The sequence below is a fragment of the Haplochromis burtoni genome, unplaced genomic scaffold, assembly GCF_018398535.1.
Source record: "Haplochromis burtoni strain Fernald_Lab_line unplaced genomic scaffold, NCSU_Asbu1 Contig_407, whole genome shotgun sequence".
Classification (NCBI taxonomy): Eukaryota; Metazoa; Chordata; class Actinopteri; order Cichliformes; family Cichlidae; genus Haplochromis; species Haplochromis burtoni.
Genome location: NW_024582768.1, coordinates 508543 through 526867, shown reverse-complemented (window position 1 = coordinate 526867; position 18325 = coordinate 508543). Strand labels below are relative to the sequence as shown.

General features: G+C 42.1%; 1 protein-coding gene across 4 annotated transcripts in view; it reads right to left on the bottom strand.

The window, feature by feature from the left end:
* Nucleotides 1–1750: 1750 nt before the first annotated feature.
* LOC102306686 (metal transporter CNNM4) overlaps nt 1751–18325 on the bottom strand; it is a 41831-nt gene continuing 25256 nt past the window's right edge. For 2 of the 4 annotated variants that reach the window (XM_042213010.1, XM_042213011.1), the window contains 2 exons: nt 17105–17280; nt 1751–7146 (listed from right to left, as the gene is read on the bottom strand). In XM_042213010.1, coding sequence (XP_042068944.1) covers nt 6601–7146; nt 17105–17280 — 722 coding nt within the window. In that variant the 3' untranslated portion in view covers nt 1751–6600. Of the gene's footprint in view, nt 7147–14867; nt 16231–17104; nt 17281–18325 lie in introns of those variants that run through there. The other 2 variants (XR_317186.3, XM_005944588.2) reach the window with 2 other exon arrangements.

The following is an 18325-nucleotide window of genomic DNA, read 5'->3' as shown; positions in this document are numbered from 1 at the left end:
ATATAGATATATATACTCTTTGTGACTGTATGTCTGCACATTATCCATTCAACAATAAAAACTATAGCAATTTTATTTTAACACTGACTGTAGGTCTAGTTTTGTCTTGAGCAACTGCACTGAGAGTGTTTCATGCATCTCTACATGTAGCAAAGAACAAAGCAGCCTCAACTTCAGTATCAGTATTATCCACTAATAACTACACCATTAACTAGCCCTAAAGAGAGACAGGATTGATGAGGGCAAAAGTCAGGCGTGATAACTGTCTAATCTTGTGATAGAGAATGTGAACACTCTCACATCCCTGTTAGGTTGTACTGCTGTTTTTTTACTTACCATGAGCAGACTTATCAGAAAATTATGAATAAGGACCACAACACCACACATGTTAAAGCATTTTAAGATATTTTGGGGGGGGAAGGCTTCTTGCAGATCCCTGCAATGGCTATGGCATGAAAATACAACAGAAACTTATAGGGTAGAGAATGTTTGATGTGTGGTCCTGACCCTGAACTTCAGATAACCCTATTTCTAATCAGCTTTGTCAACAGCAGCATTTATAGGTTCGTAATTATTAATGAACTTTTTGAATTCAACATAGTGCGAGACTTCAGACTTGATAACCCCTACCACATAAGTCCGTACAAATGTCTAATCATCTAAAATAATATTTTAGCATCTTCTATTTTTCAGGCAGTGCCCCTGGTGACATGATTTTGTGTCTCAGTAAAGCTTTTAATAATTTTATTTATTTCAAGTCACTGATTTTTCACTAATTTCTCATGCTGTTTAATATAAAGGAATAAAAGCCTCCCTGCAATGTGTGCTCCCTTTTCTCCTTTTCTTTTATATTTGTGCAGTAAATCAAACAAAGAAGTATTTCAGGTAGGCCACAAAATCAACCTCAGGTGCAATCCCAGTTAATTCTGCTGCTCTCAATGCCAGCAAACAAACAGCTGAGGTGTGGGGAGCCATAGCCCTGCCCCCCAGGACCTGGAGGAGATCCAGGCCCCAGACATCTAGAGGCCCCCCAGAGCACAAGAGCCCAAGAAGGAATCATCAGAGTGTGGTGGGGGGAGATAGGTCCCTACATATGGGGGGGCCTGAAATGTTCTCAGAGAGGTAGAGTCTAAGACCCAACCTGACACATAAACATAGACAAACAGTCATACGCAGACACAAACATGCAATCCCACTCTTATGCACACATATGCAAATACTCAACACTTGCCCAACATGGAGACACACTAACACACTCAGAAAGGGACAGAGGAGGAATGTCTCCCCTTCAACTCAGTGACACACCTGTACCTCAAGACCCTGCATCTGTGGTGGTGTGAGGGAGCCAGCTGGGGACAGTAATAGCTGATTACTTCGGTTATGGCCTTCTACACAACTAATAAATCACCCATCCAGTAAATCTCAGATAGGACGTGCTACTTAGGCTGCTTTAGCCTCATTGTGCACACAGTTGCTATACATTTGCAATCCACTTTGCAGCCCACCTCAGATCTTCATTTTGTACTACCTCACACTTAATATCATATCTGTTGTCACTGAGGCCTGTTCTGTTCTGTGCTGGGGCCTTGGCACTGGAAGATGGAAATAATCTTCTTTTGCTTCATGTGTGCAACCACTGTTTGGACTGGACTTTTCCTCGGGACTTTCTCAGATGTCTTCTAACAATTCTCACAACAGTTAATGTGAAATAAGCTCATTTTCCTGCATACACAGAGTCAGACAGATTTTCTGTAGAGAAATATATCTCAGCTTTATTAACCTGAGATTTCGTTTAGCTTTTTATGCCTTACAGTAGTTAGAAAATAATATATACACATTGCTTTAATTACACAATCCTTATTTGGAAGTGCTCCATCTCTGCTCAACCCTTGCAATAAAAGAAAAATGTATCGTTACACTTAAACCTGCTAAACAGGTATTCTGGGCACAGAAGGAAAGGGAAAGCAGACTTTTTTGCCTTCAGGGCCTGGAGTTTTGTATTTGTCAGTTTGTCACTGACTTTTCTTACATTTGCTCTGCAACTCAGAAAAACTAATCAAACAGCAAACATGCAGTTGGAATTTGCTAAATGTATTTCACCCTCAATGCATGAAACCTCAAACAATTTCAAGTGATACACAGTGCAGGAAACCTCACTGTGCTTCATAAAACGTTTAAGCTTTGTGTAGGTTTAATCCCAGCACCAATGCAGTGTTAAAACCAACACAGCAGGTGTTGTTGATAAGCCAGTAGCCAAAGGAATTTCAATAGCTTTATCCAGCAGGAGATGAACAGAAATAAGACAGGCTGAAAAAAAAAACATGAGGAAAAGTGACAAGGAAGTGTAGGAGGAGAGTAGAAAATAAAAGAAAGATTTTGGCAGAGAAAATTAGCTTTGGTTTTCATGCCATTTATGAAGAATACTATAGAAGACAGTAGAAGTAAATTATTATTTGAGGCCAACTTTGTGCATTGTTTATTGCTATGCAATGCCCTCCTAGTAAAACAAGGGGGAAAAAATCATGTTTCATCTTCCATTACAAGTAAAGCTCTTTTTTCCATGTGTCCCCAGCACCTCTTCATGTACAGAATATTTACAGTAATATAACACAAGCAACAATAAGAAGAAATGAACACAGTGTTTCTGGGCAAAGTAACCCAATAAAAGCTGCGTGTTACAGCCGGAAGCCCATTTTGACAGATACCTTGTGCACATAAAAACAAACAAATTATAAATAGAACGTTTACAATAAATACAACGTTACTTAGTAAGTTTTCACATTTCCCAGTACACAAACTGGTAGTCAAACAGCCAACCAGTGCCTTTACTGGAAACCAGTAAAACTAATTGCTACATGACATGTATTAACCAGAAGTGGACATTTTCTTGAAACAGAACATAAGGCTAGTTTGACTATACATATATATGCTTTAAACAGACAGGTTTTTTTGCCCTGGTCAGAAAGATCCTGCTAAATAAACTCTATATTTTCACATAGTGCAGCTATTTTCCATGGCTAGTTTTTACTCATATTTGTCCCCTGGGCAAAAATTAGCTGCCCGGACCTCCCCTAGTGTCTGGTATGCTGATAATGGAATACTACAAGGCTACAGTTTTGCTCTATGCTCAAAAATCAGTTTTGCAATATGCATCATTGAGGTACAAAACTGAAATGATGACAATATGGGTGTAAGGGTATACAAAGTTCATTTCATGATAAGACTTCCTTGGTTTTGGAAATCGTGTGAGTTAAACACTTATTAGTTTTAAGTATAAATTAAACAAAGTATTTGTTTGCACTTATGACCAACAGTGAGTTTTGTGTACCCTTACAGCCCTAAGAATATGGTCTAAACTACAATGGAATCCACTTCAAAACAAGATCACAGGATAAAAAAATTCACACCCAAAACAACTGACTCACAGTAAATCTGTGGCCTTTTGGTTCCTGGAGAGGAACCCAGTTTTTAGCCCTCTGGGGGGGGGAAAAACCAATGTTTTGGAATTTTTACTTTTAGAGTTTTATGCTACGTAACTCATATGCATTTTTGTAAAACTAGCTTATACGTCGGTATTTTTTCAAATAAATATCTTTCACTAGATCTTCAAAAAAATAGTCTCTCTTATGTTATCGTTAAAGTCAGTTCAACTGTCTTTTAGACAGATGGAAAAAAAGATAGATTACATGCTAGCAGCTTTAACATTGTACTTAACCCTCACCCTTCTCCTCATCCAGCGGAAAACAATCATTCTTCTTAACATGGGCTGAACAGTACTATTTACAAATACACTTTAAAATGTAGTTCACATTGTATCAAGGATATGAATGTATCTCTGGTCTAGAATACTGAACAAGGACAGAGAGGATTTTTAAGGGAAAGGTTAAAACTACTGGTGTGAATCACCGTGAAGACATGCAGTGTTTGTTGTCCATTAAATTCAAACAAGCTACATTCTAAGATCAAGTCATAAGCCGACTTTTGCCCATCGCTTATTAACCTTGTGCTTACTGGCAACTCAACAATTTTCTAGAGCAGCGAAGTGGGGGCAGCACTAGTTTGAGACTGTGTTTCAGCACCTCGAGATTACAACCGATCTACACAGTGTCTGACTGTACAACTGTACTTTGTACTACGTCTCAAATGTACTTGATTACAGTGCAGTGTGTAGTCGGGTGAAAATAAGACTTACATTTGAAAACATTACCAAAAAAAATCACAATGGAAATCTGCCTTTTTTGTGTTTTTATAAGACCTAAATGCTAAAGGTGCTAAAAACTAAACAATGTTAACCAACCAAATAAACATACTACAGTTTTAAAGGAAAATACACTGTAGATTCCAGTTAGTCTGTTTTTGTTTTATTCCAAAGGCTCCAGAGATGTTTGTAGGTAGTCAGTTTCCAGTCTTTTGAAAAGCTAACAGATTTTAACCTACTTATGTAATGTTTAATTCTAAAAATTGCACCAATATTTCTAATTAACTATAGTCCTATTTAAGATCATTCGAAGCTAGCACAGACTTTGGTTGGGAGTTTTGGATAACAGATATTGTTTCTTTTAAGCAGCCAAATGTGCTGTGAATACACTTGCTATGAAAAACCATGAGCACACATGCTACTTGCTCTGGAATATTTAAATCCTCATCTCAATGTTGTTGAGGTTTAAGCAGCATCAAACTTAGCTTTAGTAGAGAATTTATAACAAAGAGATCAGACATATCAGTGAACACAAAGTGTTGCAAACAGTTGATGTCCAGTTCTTTCAGCCTCTTTTGGATGGACACTATATTCACAGTGAGGGATATATACTGGAAGTGGAAGACAGTCAAGATAAATATTATCTGTCCTGCCTGTCCTCTAACTTGTCAAAAGTAAAAGTAAGCAAAAAATAAATAAAAGTCAAATAAATAACAAATTAAATGTCAAATACTCATAGATCGATATTATTCAAAATAAATATTTTAATATTGCTCCTGGAAATTAAATAAATTTTAAAAAATGCATTAAGGAGGTAGGCACAAACCACCTTCACAGATCTAGTGACACTGCATTAAAGGACCGTACCAGTGTTTTAGCACCTTAATTTCACCTTAATTCGTGATTTTTATTACCAATTAACAAATTTGAAGCTACAATTTTCTAGCTTTTTTTCAGGAAGCCACAGGGTTTTTTTTTGTTTGTTTTATAAAATAAATACTTAAGTAATTTTTGTCATTGTGCTGATTGATTTACCTGACATAAAGACTTTTTCAAAAAAAAAAAATAGGCTTCCTGAAATAAGGAAAAGTCCAGCCTTTTTTCCCCAAAAGATCAGACATTATAGAATGTGTCTATTTGGTTTAAAACAAGTTACAACATGCATCACCACCAGTTTCTCAGTATGTGTCAACTTATACTGAAGAAGTGGTTCAATACAGTGAATCTGGTTCTTTTGAAATAAGAAAAATAAAAGTGTTCATCTGTCACAACAATGACTTCTTAGAATCAGCCTCAGTTTCAAAAAACAAGTCAAGAAGGCTGTCATTAACAAGAAACTGAATAAATGATCACTAATGGAATAAGCCTCAACTGTTAACTCTAGTACTTTTGGAAATGTCAATCTTGATAAAGATAAACTCAAACGTCCATGCAACTGAAATAAAACAACAGCAAAAACGTCTTATGTTAAACTGCATAGTAGGGATAAGGATTATAGTAGGGATGTCTGTTCTATTAATGTGATGACGTTAACAGCCAAAGCTTTAGTTGTATTTGAAGAGATTTTTTAGTATTTTCTTCCAAAACACATGTAGTGCTCATTTTTGTTGTTCTGCTTCCATAACTGCTAGAATCCAAAATTATGAGCAAAAACAAAATTGTATTTATTGCCTGGCCCCAATTCCTTTTACCCTATTATAATAATGTGGGAGCAAAAATGTCAAAAACCTGGAGAGAGGGAAAACCCACAACTATATGCATAACAGATACAACTTAAGGGAAGTAATCTTCAAAAGATGTACAGACACAACCCTGTGTAAATGAAAAATATATATAATTAAAAGAAATATATATATACTATACTAATATATATACTTATACATATATACATGTATAATTTAAAAAATACATTTAACATGTAAAGTAATTGTAATGAAGAATTTCTGATGGACAGGGCATAAACAGAAAAAAGTGTAGACTATTAATTACTAAATATTGGAAAGTGAGTGGGATTAAATAAGTTTATGCTTCTTCCTACTCCTTTATGAACATGTAATTTATTTATAATTATTATTGCTTTGTTTTCCTTCTGTCTTGCTTTGTTTGCTCTTTTTTCCTCTGTTATACTATTTTAACATGTAAAGAATACAATACCATACTCATTAGGGTTCCTTTTTCTCTCTTCTCCCCTTGGTCTTTTTTCAGTGTTGGTAGGGAAACATGCAGGAAGGTACAGAGGAGGAAGTCTATTGGTCTCACAGACTGTTGATCTCCTCAGCTTCTTGTCAAAAGGAAGGGTCAGGTGACAGCAAGCAAACAGGAACCAGAATTAGTGCCCGTGTGGTATGTAATGTGAGATAGTGAGTGCACAGGTAGTTTTGGTAATCCCAGAGGGATTTGAGTTAGATGGTGCTTTCAGTATGTGCGTGACTGATTGTGTGAACATGTGGGTGAGGGTGGCTGGGCCGGTGGGGGCCCATGCAGTTCTGCTGCTCACTGAGCAGAGAAGTAGTCTCTCCTGGCCCGTTCTCTGGGCTGACAGAGGGCGGAGATAGCGGAGACTTGGAGGAAAGGGTGGAGCTCAGAGTTAGATTGGGGTTTTGGGCACACAGGACGGTGCTCATGGAGGAAGGAGGAGTTTGGGAGATAGGGGCGTGGTTGCTTGGAGAAGGAGTGGCCTGGGGCAAAGAATGGCTTGGCCTTCTGCTGGAGGAAGAAGAGGTGGTTTGGGGCAGTGTGGTACGGTCACTCAGAGGTGTAGGCTGAGAATTGGATGCAGGGCGCTTCACAGGAGGTGTGGCCAGCGGCAGTGGGGTGTGTGGCCCTGGTGGCGTCACAGGGGGCAAAGAAACCGACGTGTCCAGGCGTGTGTGACTGCCCTCTGGAGACTGTGGTGTGCTGTCCAGCCTCGATGCCAGCAGACCATTCTGGTACTGAGGACGAGTGATCTATGCAAGACAAAACAAAGGTGAATAGATTTTTTTTTTTGCCTGTCCCGTTTGGATCTTTAGCCATCAGAAATGTTGTCTGAAAGCCAAGAAAGATGCCAAGTGGATTTACTTTACCAAGTGGATCCTCATGGCCTTGCCATATTGGTCCATTTGATTGACCTTTATTATAATTATGTATTTATTTTATTTTCGTTTTTTAAAGACGGGACAGACATGACTGGGGGATAGGACAGGGAGAAAGAATGAAAGAAAGAGAGGGAGAGAAAGAAAAATAGAGGGGAGATGAGATGGTAAGAAAGGGGGGAAGAAAAAAAAGAAAAACAAACAAAACACCTGGATCACCACGATCAACAAAGAGCAACATAATAAAAACAACACCATCACAATAAACTAGCTAATAATAGATAACAGCAGATACTTTTTTAATTTCACATGTTGAGAATGAAAAAAGAAAACAAGCAGAAGAAAACGAGAGCAATAGAATAAACAACATCACGATGATATATGGGAATATAACTGTAAATACTAAATATTAAACATTATTGTGCAGCACGTAAGATCGACAGCGCACAGTGTGCTTTGAGGTAGGAGCCAAAAAGGGTGTAGTTTGTGTGTGTGAGCACCTGTGAGCATGAACGCGCTTGTTTTAAAAGGTTCCTTCATGTAATGATCTGCTAGAGGGTGTGGGGAGCCACTGCCCCGTCCACCAGGGCATCAAGCAGGTATGGAGGAGATCAAAACTCCAGACATCCAGAGGCCCTCAGAACACAAGAGACCAAGGAAGACCAACAGAGGGGCAGCCACGCCACTATCCCAGAAAGAGCTGACGTGAGTCCCAAATGAGGGGTCACTCAACAGCCGCGGAGCAGAAGCCAGGGGGGATTGCAGTGACGTGCCCGTGAGCTCCGCCGGCAGCCAGCCGTGCCAGAGTGACCGAGCCCCAGGCCGAGAGGCTGAGGGCACCCCACCCCCGAAGTGGCCCGAGCGAGCCCCAGGCTCCAGGCCCCAATAAGCGGGCCACCAAGGAGTGAGCCGGTGTGTACCTGGACGCCCATCCCCGGACACAAAGAACCACCAACGCACCGATGTCTGAGGGTGTCTGCCACTGGTAGGGGAAGTGGTGGGGGAGATAGGCCTCCTTACCTTGGAGGACCTGGGATGTCCCCAGAGAGGTGGCGTCTGATACCCGACCTGACATATGGACACAGACAAACAGGCACACACAGATACAAACATCCATTCCCACCCTCATGCTCTCATATGCAATTACTCAACACTCACCCAATGTGGAGACAGACATAGAGAGACACTGTACACACAATCACACTCCCCAAGTGTACTCTATGAACCGGGTCTAGGTAACCTTGCCCCTGGAGGGGGGAACTGCACCCAGACCACATTCCCAAACCAGAAACCGTGGATGGACAGATCAATCCGCACTGCAGTAAACGCCAGGACCGCCTCCTACAACGCGGGTCTCGCCACTGGCGATATGAGCGCCTACAAAGCGGCCTCATACGGCGTGCGGCGCACAGTGAGAGATGCCAAACGCCGGTACCGGGAACGTGTGGAGTCCCACTTCCACCACGGCGACACACGGAGTATGTGGCACGGACTACGCACCATTACGGACTACAAAGCCAGGGACACTGCGCTGATCAACGCCGACTCTGCATTCAACAACGAGCTGAATCGGTTCTACGCTCGTTTCGAGGTTAGCCAGGCGGCTAATGCTATCTACCGCCTGACTACCGAGGACAGTGACGTCATCAGCGAGAGACCGGTGACCAGCATCGCGGAGCATGACGTCCGAGCGGCACTGAGGAGAGTGAACACAAGGAAAGCGGCGGGGCCAGACGGCATCACCGGCCGTCTGCTGCGCTGCTGTGCTGACCAGCTAGCAGGTGTGTTCACTTACATCTTCAACGAGTCCCTGGCGAAGTCTGTGGTCCCCACATGCTTCAAAAGATCCACCATCATCCCTGTGCCCAAGAACAGCAAACCCTCATCCCTGAACGATTACCGGCCAGTTGCACTGACCTCGGTAGTAATGAAGGTGTTTGAGAGGCTGCTGAAGAACATCATCTCCTCCTCCATCCCAGACACCACAGATCCGCTGCAGTTCGCCTACAGATCCAACAGATCCACAGAGGATGCCATCGCCCACGTCCTACACACCACTCTCAGCCACGTGGACAAGAAACAGGGTAACTATGTGCGAATGCTGTTTGTTGATTACAGTTCAGCGTTTAACACAATAGTGCCCTGCAGACTGTTCACAAAGCTGAGGGATCTGGGACTTAACAGCCGTCTGTGTGCATGGGTGTTGGACTTCCTCACTGGCAGAACTCAGGTGGTGAGGGTGGGCAGGTGCTTCTCCAACAGCATCACCATCAACACAGGAGCACCTCAGGGATGTGTCCTCTCGCCACTGCTCTACTCCCTCTACACTTCAGACTGTGTGGCCACCCATGGCTCCAACACCATTGTGAAGTTTGCTGACGACACAGTGGTGTTGGGTGCCATCTCCAACAACGATGAGGCGGCCTACATGGATGAAGTGAAGAATCTGGCATCGTGGTGCCAGGACAACCACCTCCAGCTGAACGTCAGCAAGACCAAGGAGCTGGTGGTGGACTTCAGAAGGGGTCAGCACAGAGACTACAAGCCCATCTATCATCAATGGAGCTCCAGTGGAGAGGGTGCAGTCCTTCAAGTATCTTGGTGTCCACATCTCCTCAGACCTGACATGGGCTGCCCACATTCAGGTCCAGACCAAAAAGGCTAGGCAGCGCCTGTATCACCTACGACAACTGAGGAAGTTCAGGGTCTCTCCAAAGATCCTCAGGATTTTCTATACAGGCGCTGTGGAGAGCATCCTCACACAGAACATGACATCGTGGTTTGGGAACAGCTGTGTGAAGGACCAAAAAGCTCTCCAGAGAGTGATCCGTACAGCAGAACGCTGCTGCAGGATTGCTCTCCCCCCGCTTCAGGACACCTACACCAGGAGATGCCGGACTAGAGCAGCGCAGATACTGAAGGACCCGTCCCATCCGGCAACAAACTGTTCCAACTTCTGCAATCTGGTAGAAGGTTCCGCATCTTCCGGGCAAGGACAGAGAGACTCAAGAGGAGCTTCTATCCCCAAGCCATCCGTGCCCTAAACACACACACCCGCCCTCTCACATCATCTATAATTGACTGAGACAGGATCTCTTCCAGACACTAAACCAAGGCACAATGTACATTTCAATTCCTTTAATTTTAAATATGTTTATATTGTCTATCCTGTAAAATAGTCAGATGTCTATTCATATTAATGTACAGAATTCACCTGCTTGCTGCTACTACTGCACATTCACCCAGTGTATATACTATATATATATATATATAATGTTCTTCCTCTACACCCCCCCCCAATTTTTTTGCACATGTCGAGGAGCGTGTCAGGCTACATTTCACTGTGTGTTATACTTGTATAACTATGCATGTGACAAATAAAGAACCTTGAACCTTGAACCCAGGTGGTGTTACCCTTTTCACTGGGGTGGGGAGAAGCAGACCGCCCCGACTCCGCAGCAGCAGGGAGGCCCCACATTCCAGACCCCAGTCGGACGGCCAACTTCTCCTCCTAGCCCCCCCGCTCCAGCAGGCCGCAGAGAACGGGGGTGTGTGAAGACTCCAAACCTCCCTCCACCCGCTCATATGTAGTGTTGATGCATGTGTGTTCTAAGGTGCCTTTAAAACCCAGGAGGGCATGGAGCTACCTGCCAGAGAGCAGCAGGTAAGCGCATAGCCCCTCCTGCTAGCCCTCAATGTCTACGTGTATTTAAAATTGAGAGGTGGGCAACGACGCCAGGGGTGAGGTTGTACACCCTGATGGTCTTTTGGATCCGTGTAGCGTGCCCACCCCCAAGATCCTATATGTATGTGTTATGAGAGTGTGAGTAATGTGAATGTCTAAGTTGTGAGATAAAATTGAGGCACAGGCAGCCAGAAGGGGACAGAGGGGGGATGCCTCCCCTGCACCCTGGTGACACATCTTTACCCCAAGGCCCTGCATGTGTGGGTGATTGTGGTGGAGCGGGAAGAGGGAGGCAGCTGGAGATGGGGAGGGAAGGAAGGGAGGGGCAAGTGACCCCTCCCTGGGGCCAGCTCCCCCGCTGACCCCAGTAGGCACCCCCATACTCTGCAACCCGCCAGGGAAAGGGGGCCCAGGCCCATCCGGACCGGGGCCCAGTACAGCAGCGCCGCCCGGCCCCACAGAGCCCGGGACAGCCCACCCGACCCCACCTCAGAGAAAACTGCACCCACCCCGTCATCCACTCATCTTCCAGACTACACAAGACAATAGACACCCAGGCTGAGATCTTCCTCCACCTCTCCTGTATCTCCCCCTCCTGCAGAGTGAGTTCCTGAAGAGAGGAGAGCTCCTGCAAGATGTAACAACCTCCCCCACCAGTTGAAGAGCCCCCCAGGTGGCTCGATGCACCGGCGGCACCCTGCGCCAGGACTGGGCCCCCATACACCCACCCGCCCACAACCCCGGCAACACACCAACCAGGACCCAAGCCCAGAGACGGAGCGCCCCCAGAACCTCACGCCCGTCCCGGACCCACCCAGGGGCAGCCAGCCAGGCTACCAGGTCAGTAACCCACGTCCGTCAGCACAGACCCTCCCCTAGCCCCGCTGCACGCAGCCACGAGGAAACCGTCACCTAAGAGCCAACAGAGCCCTTAATAGGCCATGACCGCTACCCCGGGTTGAGCCCTCCAAGGAAGATGCTCCTGGGAACCCCCCGACGCCCTAAGCCTGTCCCTACCCCCACACCAATCACAACAGCGAAGGTGGGACCAAACTATGACCCCCCACCCCCACTAGGTGATGGAGCTGATCAAAGGAGCCCAGAGCAATTGATCTGATGTGGTGGCAGAGGCTGTATCAAGACTAATGTAATCTAATAGATAATTTCTATATTGGTTAGAATTAAGATTATTTTTATTTTTCCAGTTCATGAGGACTGTTTTCTTGGCTATGCATAGGGCAGTGAAAACCATATGGGCGATATTCTTTTCTGAAGTGACATTATCTAAGCTGCCCAACAAACACACTAAGGGGGAAGTTGGAATGTTACATTTCAGACACTTCGATAAGTCTTCACATATCTCGCGCCAAAACTTCTGAACTGGTGGACAGAACCAAAGAGCGTGGATATAATTGTCCGGTGAATTGGTTTGGCAGTGTGAGCAGTTGTTGGTAGACGTAAAGCCCATCTTGAACATCCGATGACCTGTATAGTGCATATTTTGTATTGAATTAATTGAAGACTGGGATTTCTAATTAGATGAAAGGTTTTTAAATCTGAGACCAGAAGTTTTAGTCTAAGTTAACTGATAAATCCACTTCCCATTTTGCAATAGGAAGTGATATTGATTCATCTGTTTTAGAAAGCATTCTCAAGTTCAAGTTCAAAGTTTATTCGCCACATGCAGTGGCAAGTTGCCCTGCAGTGGAATGAACCCCGACCTTACACATACAACACAGACATCACATGGGGATACAAGTCGGAGAACGGTTGCATTACAGAAAAAACACTGAAATGTACACTACAGTGGGAAAAGTACAAGAGGAAAAAAAGAGACCTCCACTCATGCTGGGCTACAGGAGGACAGCATGAGAACAGGAAACAAAAAAAAAAACTCCTCTGCACAGAAAAGCACATAAATGTCCACAGTACAACATTGTAGCGCACGTGACCAGCAACAGGGTTGGGTAGGGGATAAGGAGTTCTCCCAGGCAACACAGCAGCCATCCTGCCACTGCGCCGACTCTCCAGCGCGGGCCCAGACCCGCCTCGTGTTCCCAGGAGGCAACAAGCATCGAAGGCGTTGGAAGGGGACGGGGGATGTGTGAGCACTCGGGCTCTCCCTAGCCCATACTTCTCATTGTGAAAACAGTGTCAATAGCATTCAGAGACCAGTTAATCAAATCCATAATTCTCTTTTAGGTTTTAGAGAACGACAGTGAGAGACTGTTCGAGGGAAAGTAATACACACGAGACAAGACAAGGACACAAGAGGCTAAGCAGGGAAGATAAGGGTAAGGAGGAGAGGAGAAAAAGTGTGACCGCCTTCGCTGAGAGCCAAACGAGAACATTCTGTATATTTTGGAAAGTAATTTGGGGGTTTTAAGAGTAAGAAATTGAACTACACTTGGTGGTGTTTGTCGTTCAACTTGACTCAGTTTAAATTTCTTTTTTTACTATGGATTTAATTTGTTGATATTCTAAAAAAAAAAAATTCTTGTTGATCCCATATTGTGTAACTAGTCCGTCAAATGAAATAAATTCTGTTCCTTCTAATATATGTTCTAAATATTTGATTCCTTTACCACTCCAATCTGAAAAGTTTATCATGTTATTGTTATGTAATATGTCAGGGTTGTTCCAGATAGGTGTATGTTTGCATGGGATTAATGAAGACTGTCAATTTTAGAAAGTCCCACCATGCTGTCAGAGAAGAACTGATGTTGACGCTTTTGAAGCATTCATGTCGTTGGATGTTTGAGCTGATAAATGGTAGATCTGAAATCTCTAGATTATTGCAAAGTGCTTGTTCTACATCTAGCCAAGGTTCCATCTAAGAAGGTATGTTTTAGCCATCCTGAGATAAACTGAAGCCTGTTGGCTAAGAAGTAGTGCTGAAAGTTAAGTAGTTCTAATCCTCCTTTATCCTTGGTCTTTTGTAGTGTTTTTAAGCTTATACGTGGGGGTTTATCTTTCCAAAGGAATTTGGACATACATGAATCTAGAGATCTGAACCAATCTTGTGGAGGTTTAGTTGGGATCATTGAGAATAAATAATTTATTTTTGGCAAGACCATCATTTTTATAGCGGCAACCCTTCCCATGAGTGATATGGGTAGACATTTCCATCTAGCCAGATCGCCTTCTACCTTCTTTAGAAGTGGGATATGGTTTAATTTAGTTAGATCTGCAAGCGTGGGAGAAACATTAATACCTAAATATTTTATATTTCCCGATTGCAGTGGTGTAGAAGAAAAATTATGGAAGGAGCAATTAATCGGAAGGACTGTAGATTTTGACCAGTTAATTGAGTAATCTGATATTCTTGCAAAAGAGTTTATCAATTCAATCACCCCAGAGATATTGGTTTGTGAGTTTTTCTTTGTAGAATTCTGCAGGAAAGCCGTCTGGACCTGGAGCCTTATTATTGGGCATACTTATCAGGGCTTCCTGGAGTTCACCTGATGTCAGTGGCGAATCCAGTGCCATTGCTTGAGTGTCTAATAATTTTGGAAGAGTTATGTTGTCTAAAAACTGATCAATTTCCTTTTTAGACAGGTTTATTTGTGGTGAATACAATCTTTTATAGAAATCCCTGAAAATGTTGTTTATTTGTTTCGGGTCATATATTGTGTTCCCAGATGAATCTTGAAAAGCACATATAGTTGTTTTTTATTTATTTATTTTTAGCTGGTTTTCTAGAAATTGACCGGATTTATTACCATGTTCATAATTTTGTAAGCGTAGTCTTTGTACTAAGAATTTTGTTTTTTTTTTATCAATTATCTCATTTAATTCTAATTTTTGTTTTGCGTATTTTGTTCAATGTTTCCTGATCTTGGTGGGACGCGTAGGCTTCTTCTAGTGATTTAATGTTTTTTTCTAATTCCTGAATATTTTTGTTTTCTTCTTTCTTTTTATGTGATGAGAAAGAAATTATTTTACCTCTCATCACAGCTTTCCCTGCTTCCCATAGAACAGATATGTAACTGTTTCCACTAGAGATCTACCTAATTTACAGCTCAACGTAATGTAGCTACATACATAACTGAGATTTTTTTTCCTTATTAAAATATTGTGCTATATCACAAATACTACCAAATATACAATTTCCTATTCATGTAACATCCTAAGGGTGATATTCTACCTGCTTTCATTTCAACTTGTTAGCCCAGATGTTAGTCAGCTAACAGAGGGTGCAAAACGCCATCATGACAGACAGGCTACAGAACAACAGGATGAATACCAGGCACCATAATGTGTTCATAACAGAGGCCAAACAAGTGTCCATAGTGTCTATGTTGAAGAGATACCCAGAAAATTAAGAGCCAAGAAAATAACTAGCATGTTCTCCAAAGAGCCATCCAAAGTGTACTCTCAGCTGAAAGGGAACAATACTGATTCACCCAGAGCTGACACTGACCAATCCTGTAAGAATAATTAAGAGAAAGTAGCTGAATAACCTAAGAGCACAACAACTTCCTAGAACAAGAAGAATTATCCTGATCATTAAGGTTTTCCACAAAGGTATGACACATGCGAATTACCTACCTCGCCACAACATGGAAGCTCCTATCATAGCAACCAAGCTGACTAGGCAAAAGTCAACACACAGCACAGTTAAAAGGGCATGACAGATAACACCAAAGCACCAGCTCCTGGTTGACAGAGCAGTAGATCAGGACCCCAAGACATATCAATCTCAGCACTGCCTGGACTGACTACAAGTAAGCTTTTCTAAGGAACTTAGGAAAAAGGTAGCAGGACTTTTGCAAGTTTCACAAAACTTAAAGACGTCTAGTCACATTCTTACTAATCTCCTTAAACTAGTATGAGTTGGATAACTGAGAACCTACACAGAAATACACAAAAGCTAATGAAATTCACTATGGACAGTGACAGTGCTGGAAGCCCTTACCTGTATTTTTATTAATTTTAGTGATTTGTATTTAAAAACTACATATTTAAAAACTACATAAAAGAAAGAAAACACATTTGTGGTTAGTGATTCTTTATTAGGTTCATTTTCTAGTATTTAAGTGAATCGCTTGTGGAAGGTGAAGAGACAGGGGGACTGGCCATTCGACCTGTGTCAGGAAAAAGAACCTTAGTTAGAGCTGTTCACATTTTATCATTATCATTTGTCTGTAACCTAAATTCTTTATATAAGTATTACGATAAGTGTGTTAACAGGACTCACCTTTCCTGGTTGTTTCTTTTGCAGGATGTGGAGCAAAAGAGTAGAAGCAGCTCAATCACCTGCTTATGAGCTCCTGGAGCAAACCAATATCCCAGGTTAGGGGAGTGTGGTTAAGGTGTTTTAATTTATAAAGAAGTGGTTGAAGTCTATATGTTATTTAATTATTTATAGGACTTGGTAAAAATATAAATGTGTCTTTCATGTGTTGTATTGTGGTTTGATGATGGCTCATGTGGATGTTTATGTTTTCATTTGGTTTGCTAACTCTAGACTTGGGCTATTCTAGATGCTCACCGGAATCAGGTAGAGTATAAAATGGAGCCAGTTGCTTTTAGAGGTTGTTGGGTTCTTTGCTGTGTGTTGGTGCGTAAACTCACGGTCTCTTTAATAGAGTCTTCCAGTTAATGGATAAATTTTATTCCAGTCTTATGCCATTTTGTGTGAATGTAACCCCCTAATTCACCTCTTCATGAAAAGTGGATACGAATATATAGATTCAGGAGTGGAGTGAACACTAGCGATGTCAAACCATTCGCCAGTAAGTGAGACATTGACTCACTGATCCACAAAAAGGACATAGTTATGTCAGAGAGAGAGTGTCGACAAATTGTGTGGTTCACAATTTGATATTTTGAAAGATTTCATCTACTTCAAGCATTTATTTGTACTTGCCTGATTTAAATGCCACAAAATCTTATTTCTTCCATCTGCTCAGTGTTATTTAAATACTGTTCAATATGTAGCTTTTAGAAGAAATGTTTAGATTTTGCATTGTGGGAAGCAATTTTTTTTATATTTCATTTATTTAGTTGAAATATTTTTTTCTTATACTTGAAATAGAACCATTATAAATAATTCATTTCCTATGGGTGTCTGTGTTATACAGAAGTATAGTAAGTTAAAAATCAGCTTATATAAAAATGTTTGTCAGTCAAACAGGGAGTTACCTTGACAAACTGAAGATCTGAAAGCGCTCGAACACAGAAATCTGGTATGTACTGGAAGGGTGTGCCTGGGATCTGAGTGTTGCTTCCACAGACGGAGCCACTCTCTGGAGCCCGTTCGGTGCAGCTCAGAGATGCCGAGCGGTTGAGGTTGCCCCCATGTGACGGAGAACGGAACTCTAAGGATTAACAGAGAAAACAGTGAGCAAAAAACGACAAGGGGTCTCTAAAAGAAAAGTAATTAACAAAGCTGACATGAATGAAAAATGGAAACAAAAATAATTGTGAGCAAGGAAAAAGTGAAGGCAGCTGGGTGAATTAGGTGGTGAGGGCTGGTGTAATGAGTACACAGTGCAACAGATCACACAAACACACACAAAACATATAAATGTCATAGTTGTGCTATGACTGCATGAATGTGGGGAGACTGTTTGTCACGCAAAGAATGCGCCAAACATGCTGTGTGATGATGCAAAGAGCATCATTTGAGCATTTTACAGCTGAGCTCTGAGAACAGACTTCTGTCATTGGTTTTACAGATGATTTAGGGTAGAGGACGGCCTATCATAATTGGATGAGCAAGTTTAGTAAGTGAGGAGATACTGGAGAAGTTTACCCTTTTGTAAAAAAAAAATATGCTGATTTTCTTTCTTTTAGAGTTAGGTAATAAAAATTAGCTTAGCTTAGTTTATAATTAAGACTAGGAACAGGGTTGAACAGCTAGCCTACCTCTGTAGAAAAATCACAGAATCTGCCACTTAAAAAAAGACTACAAAGTTCCACCCACAAATACAGATGATTATGAACAAAAGCTTTCATGCAATGTGAACATTACAGCTAAGAGGCACTGAAATTCAGACTTAGAAATTAACTCCCACTTTCATAAGATGGCAGATACCACCTGCAGTGGGATTTAGCAAAAACTGCATGTGTGATTAGCTTGAGAAGCTTCTTCAGTTAAGAAGAGCTAAAGTCTCTGGGATGAGAGGTGAGCTTTTCCATTAAATTAATGATATCCAGTTCAGCTTTCCCATTACAATACATACTATTCCCATTTCTGTTGTAGAGGAAATGGGCAAAATCACAGGAGATTTGCCCATTTCATTCAGCCCTCAGAAAGACAAATAAGCACATTCTTCAAAGTGTCAAAACTATTTTGTTAACCAGAGTTCTGCAGTCAGATTAGTGTAGCTGTTGATAAATATCACAAGAGTGATGGAAAAC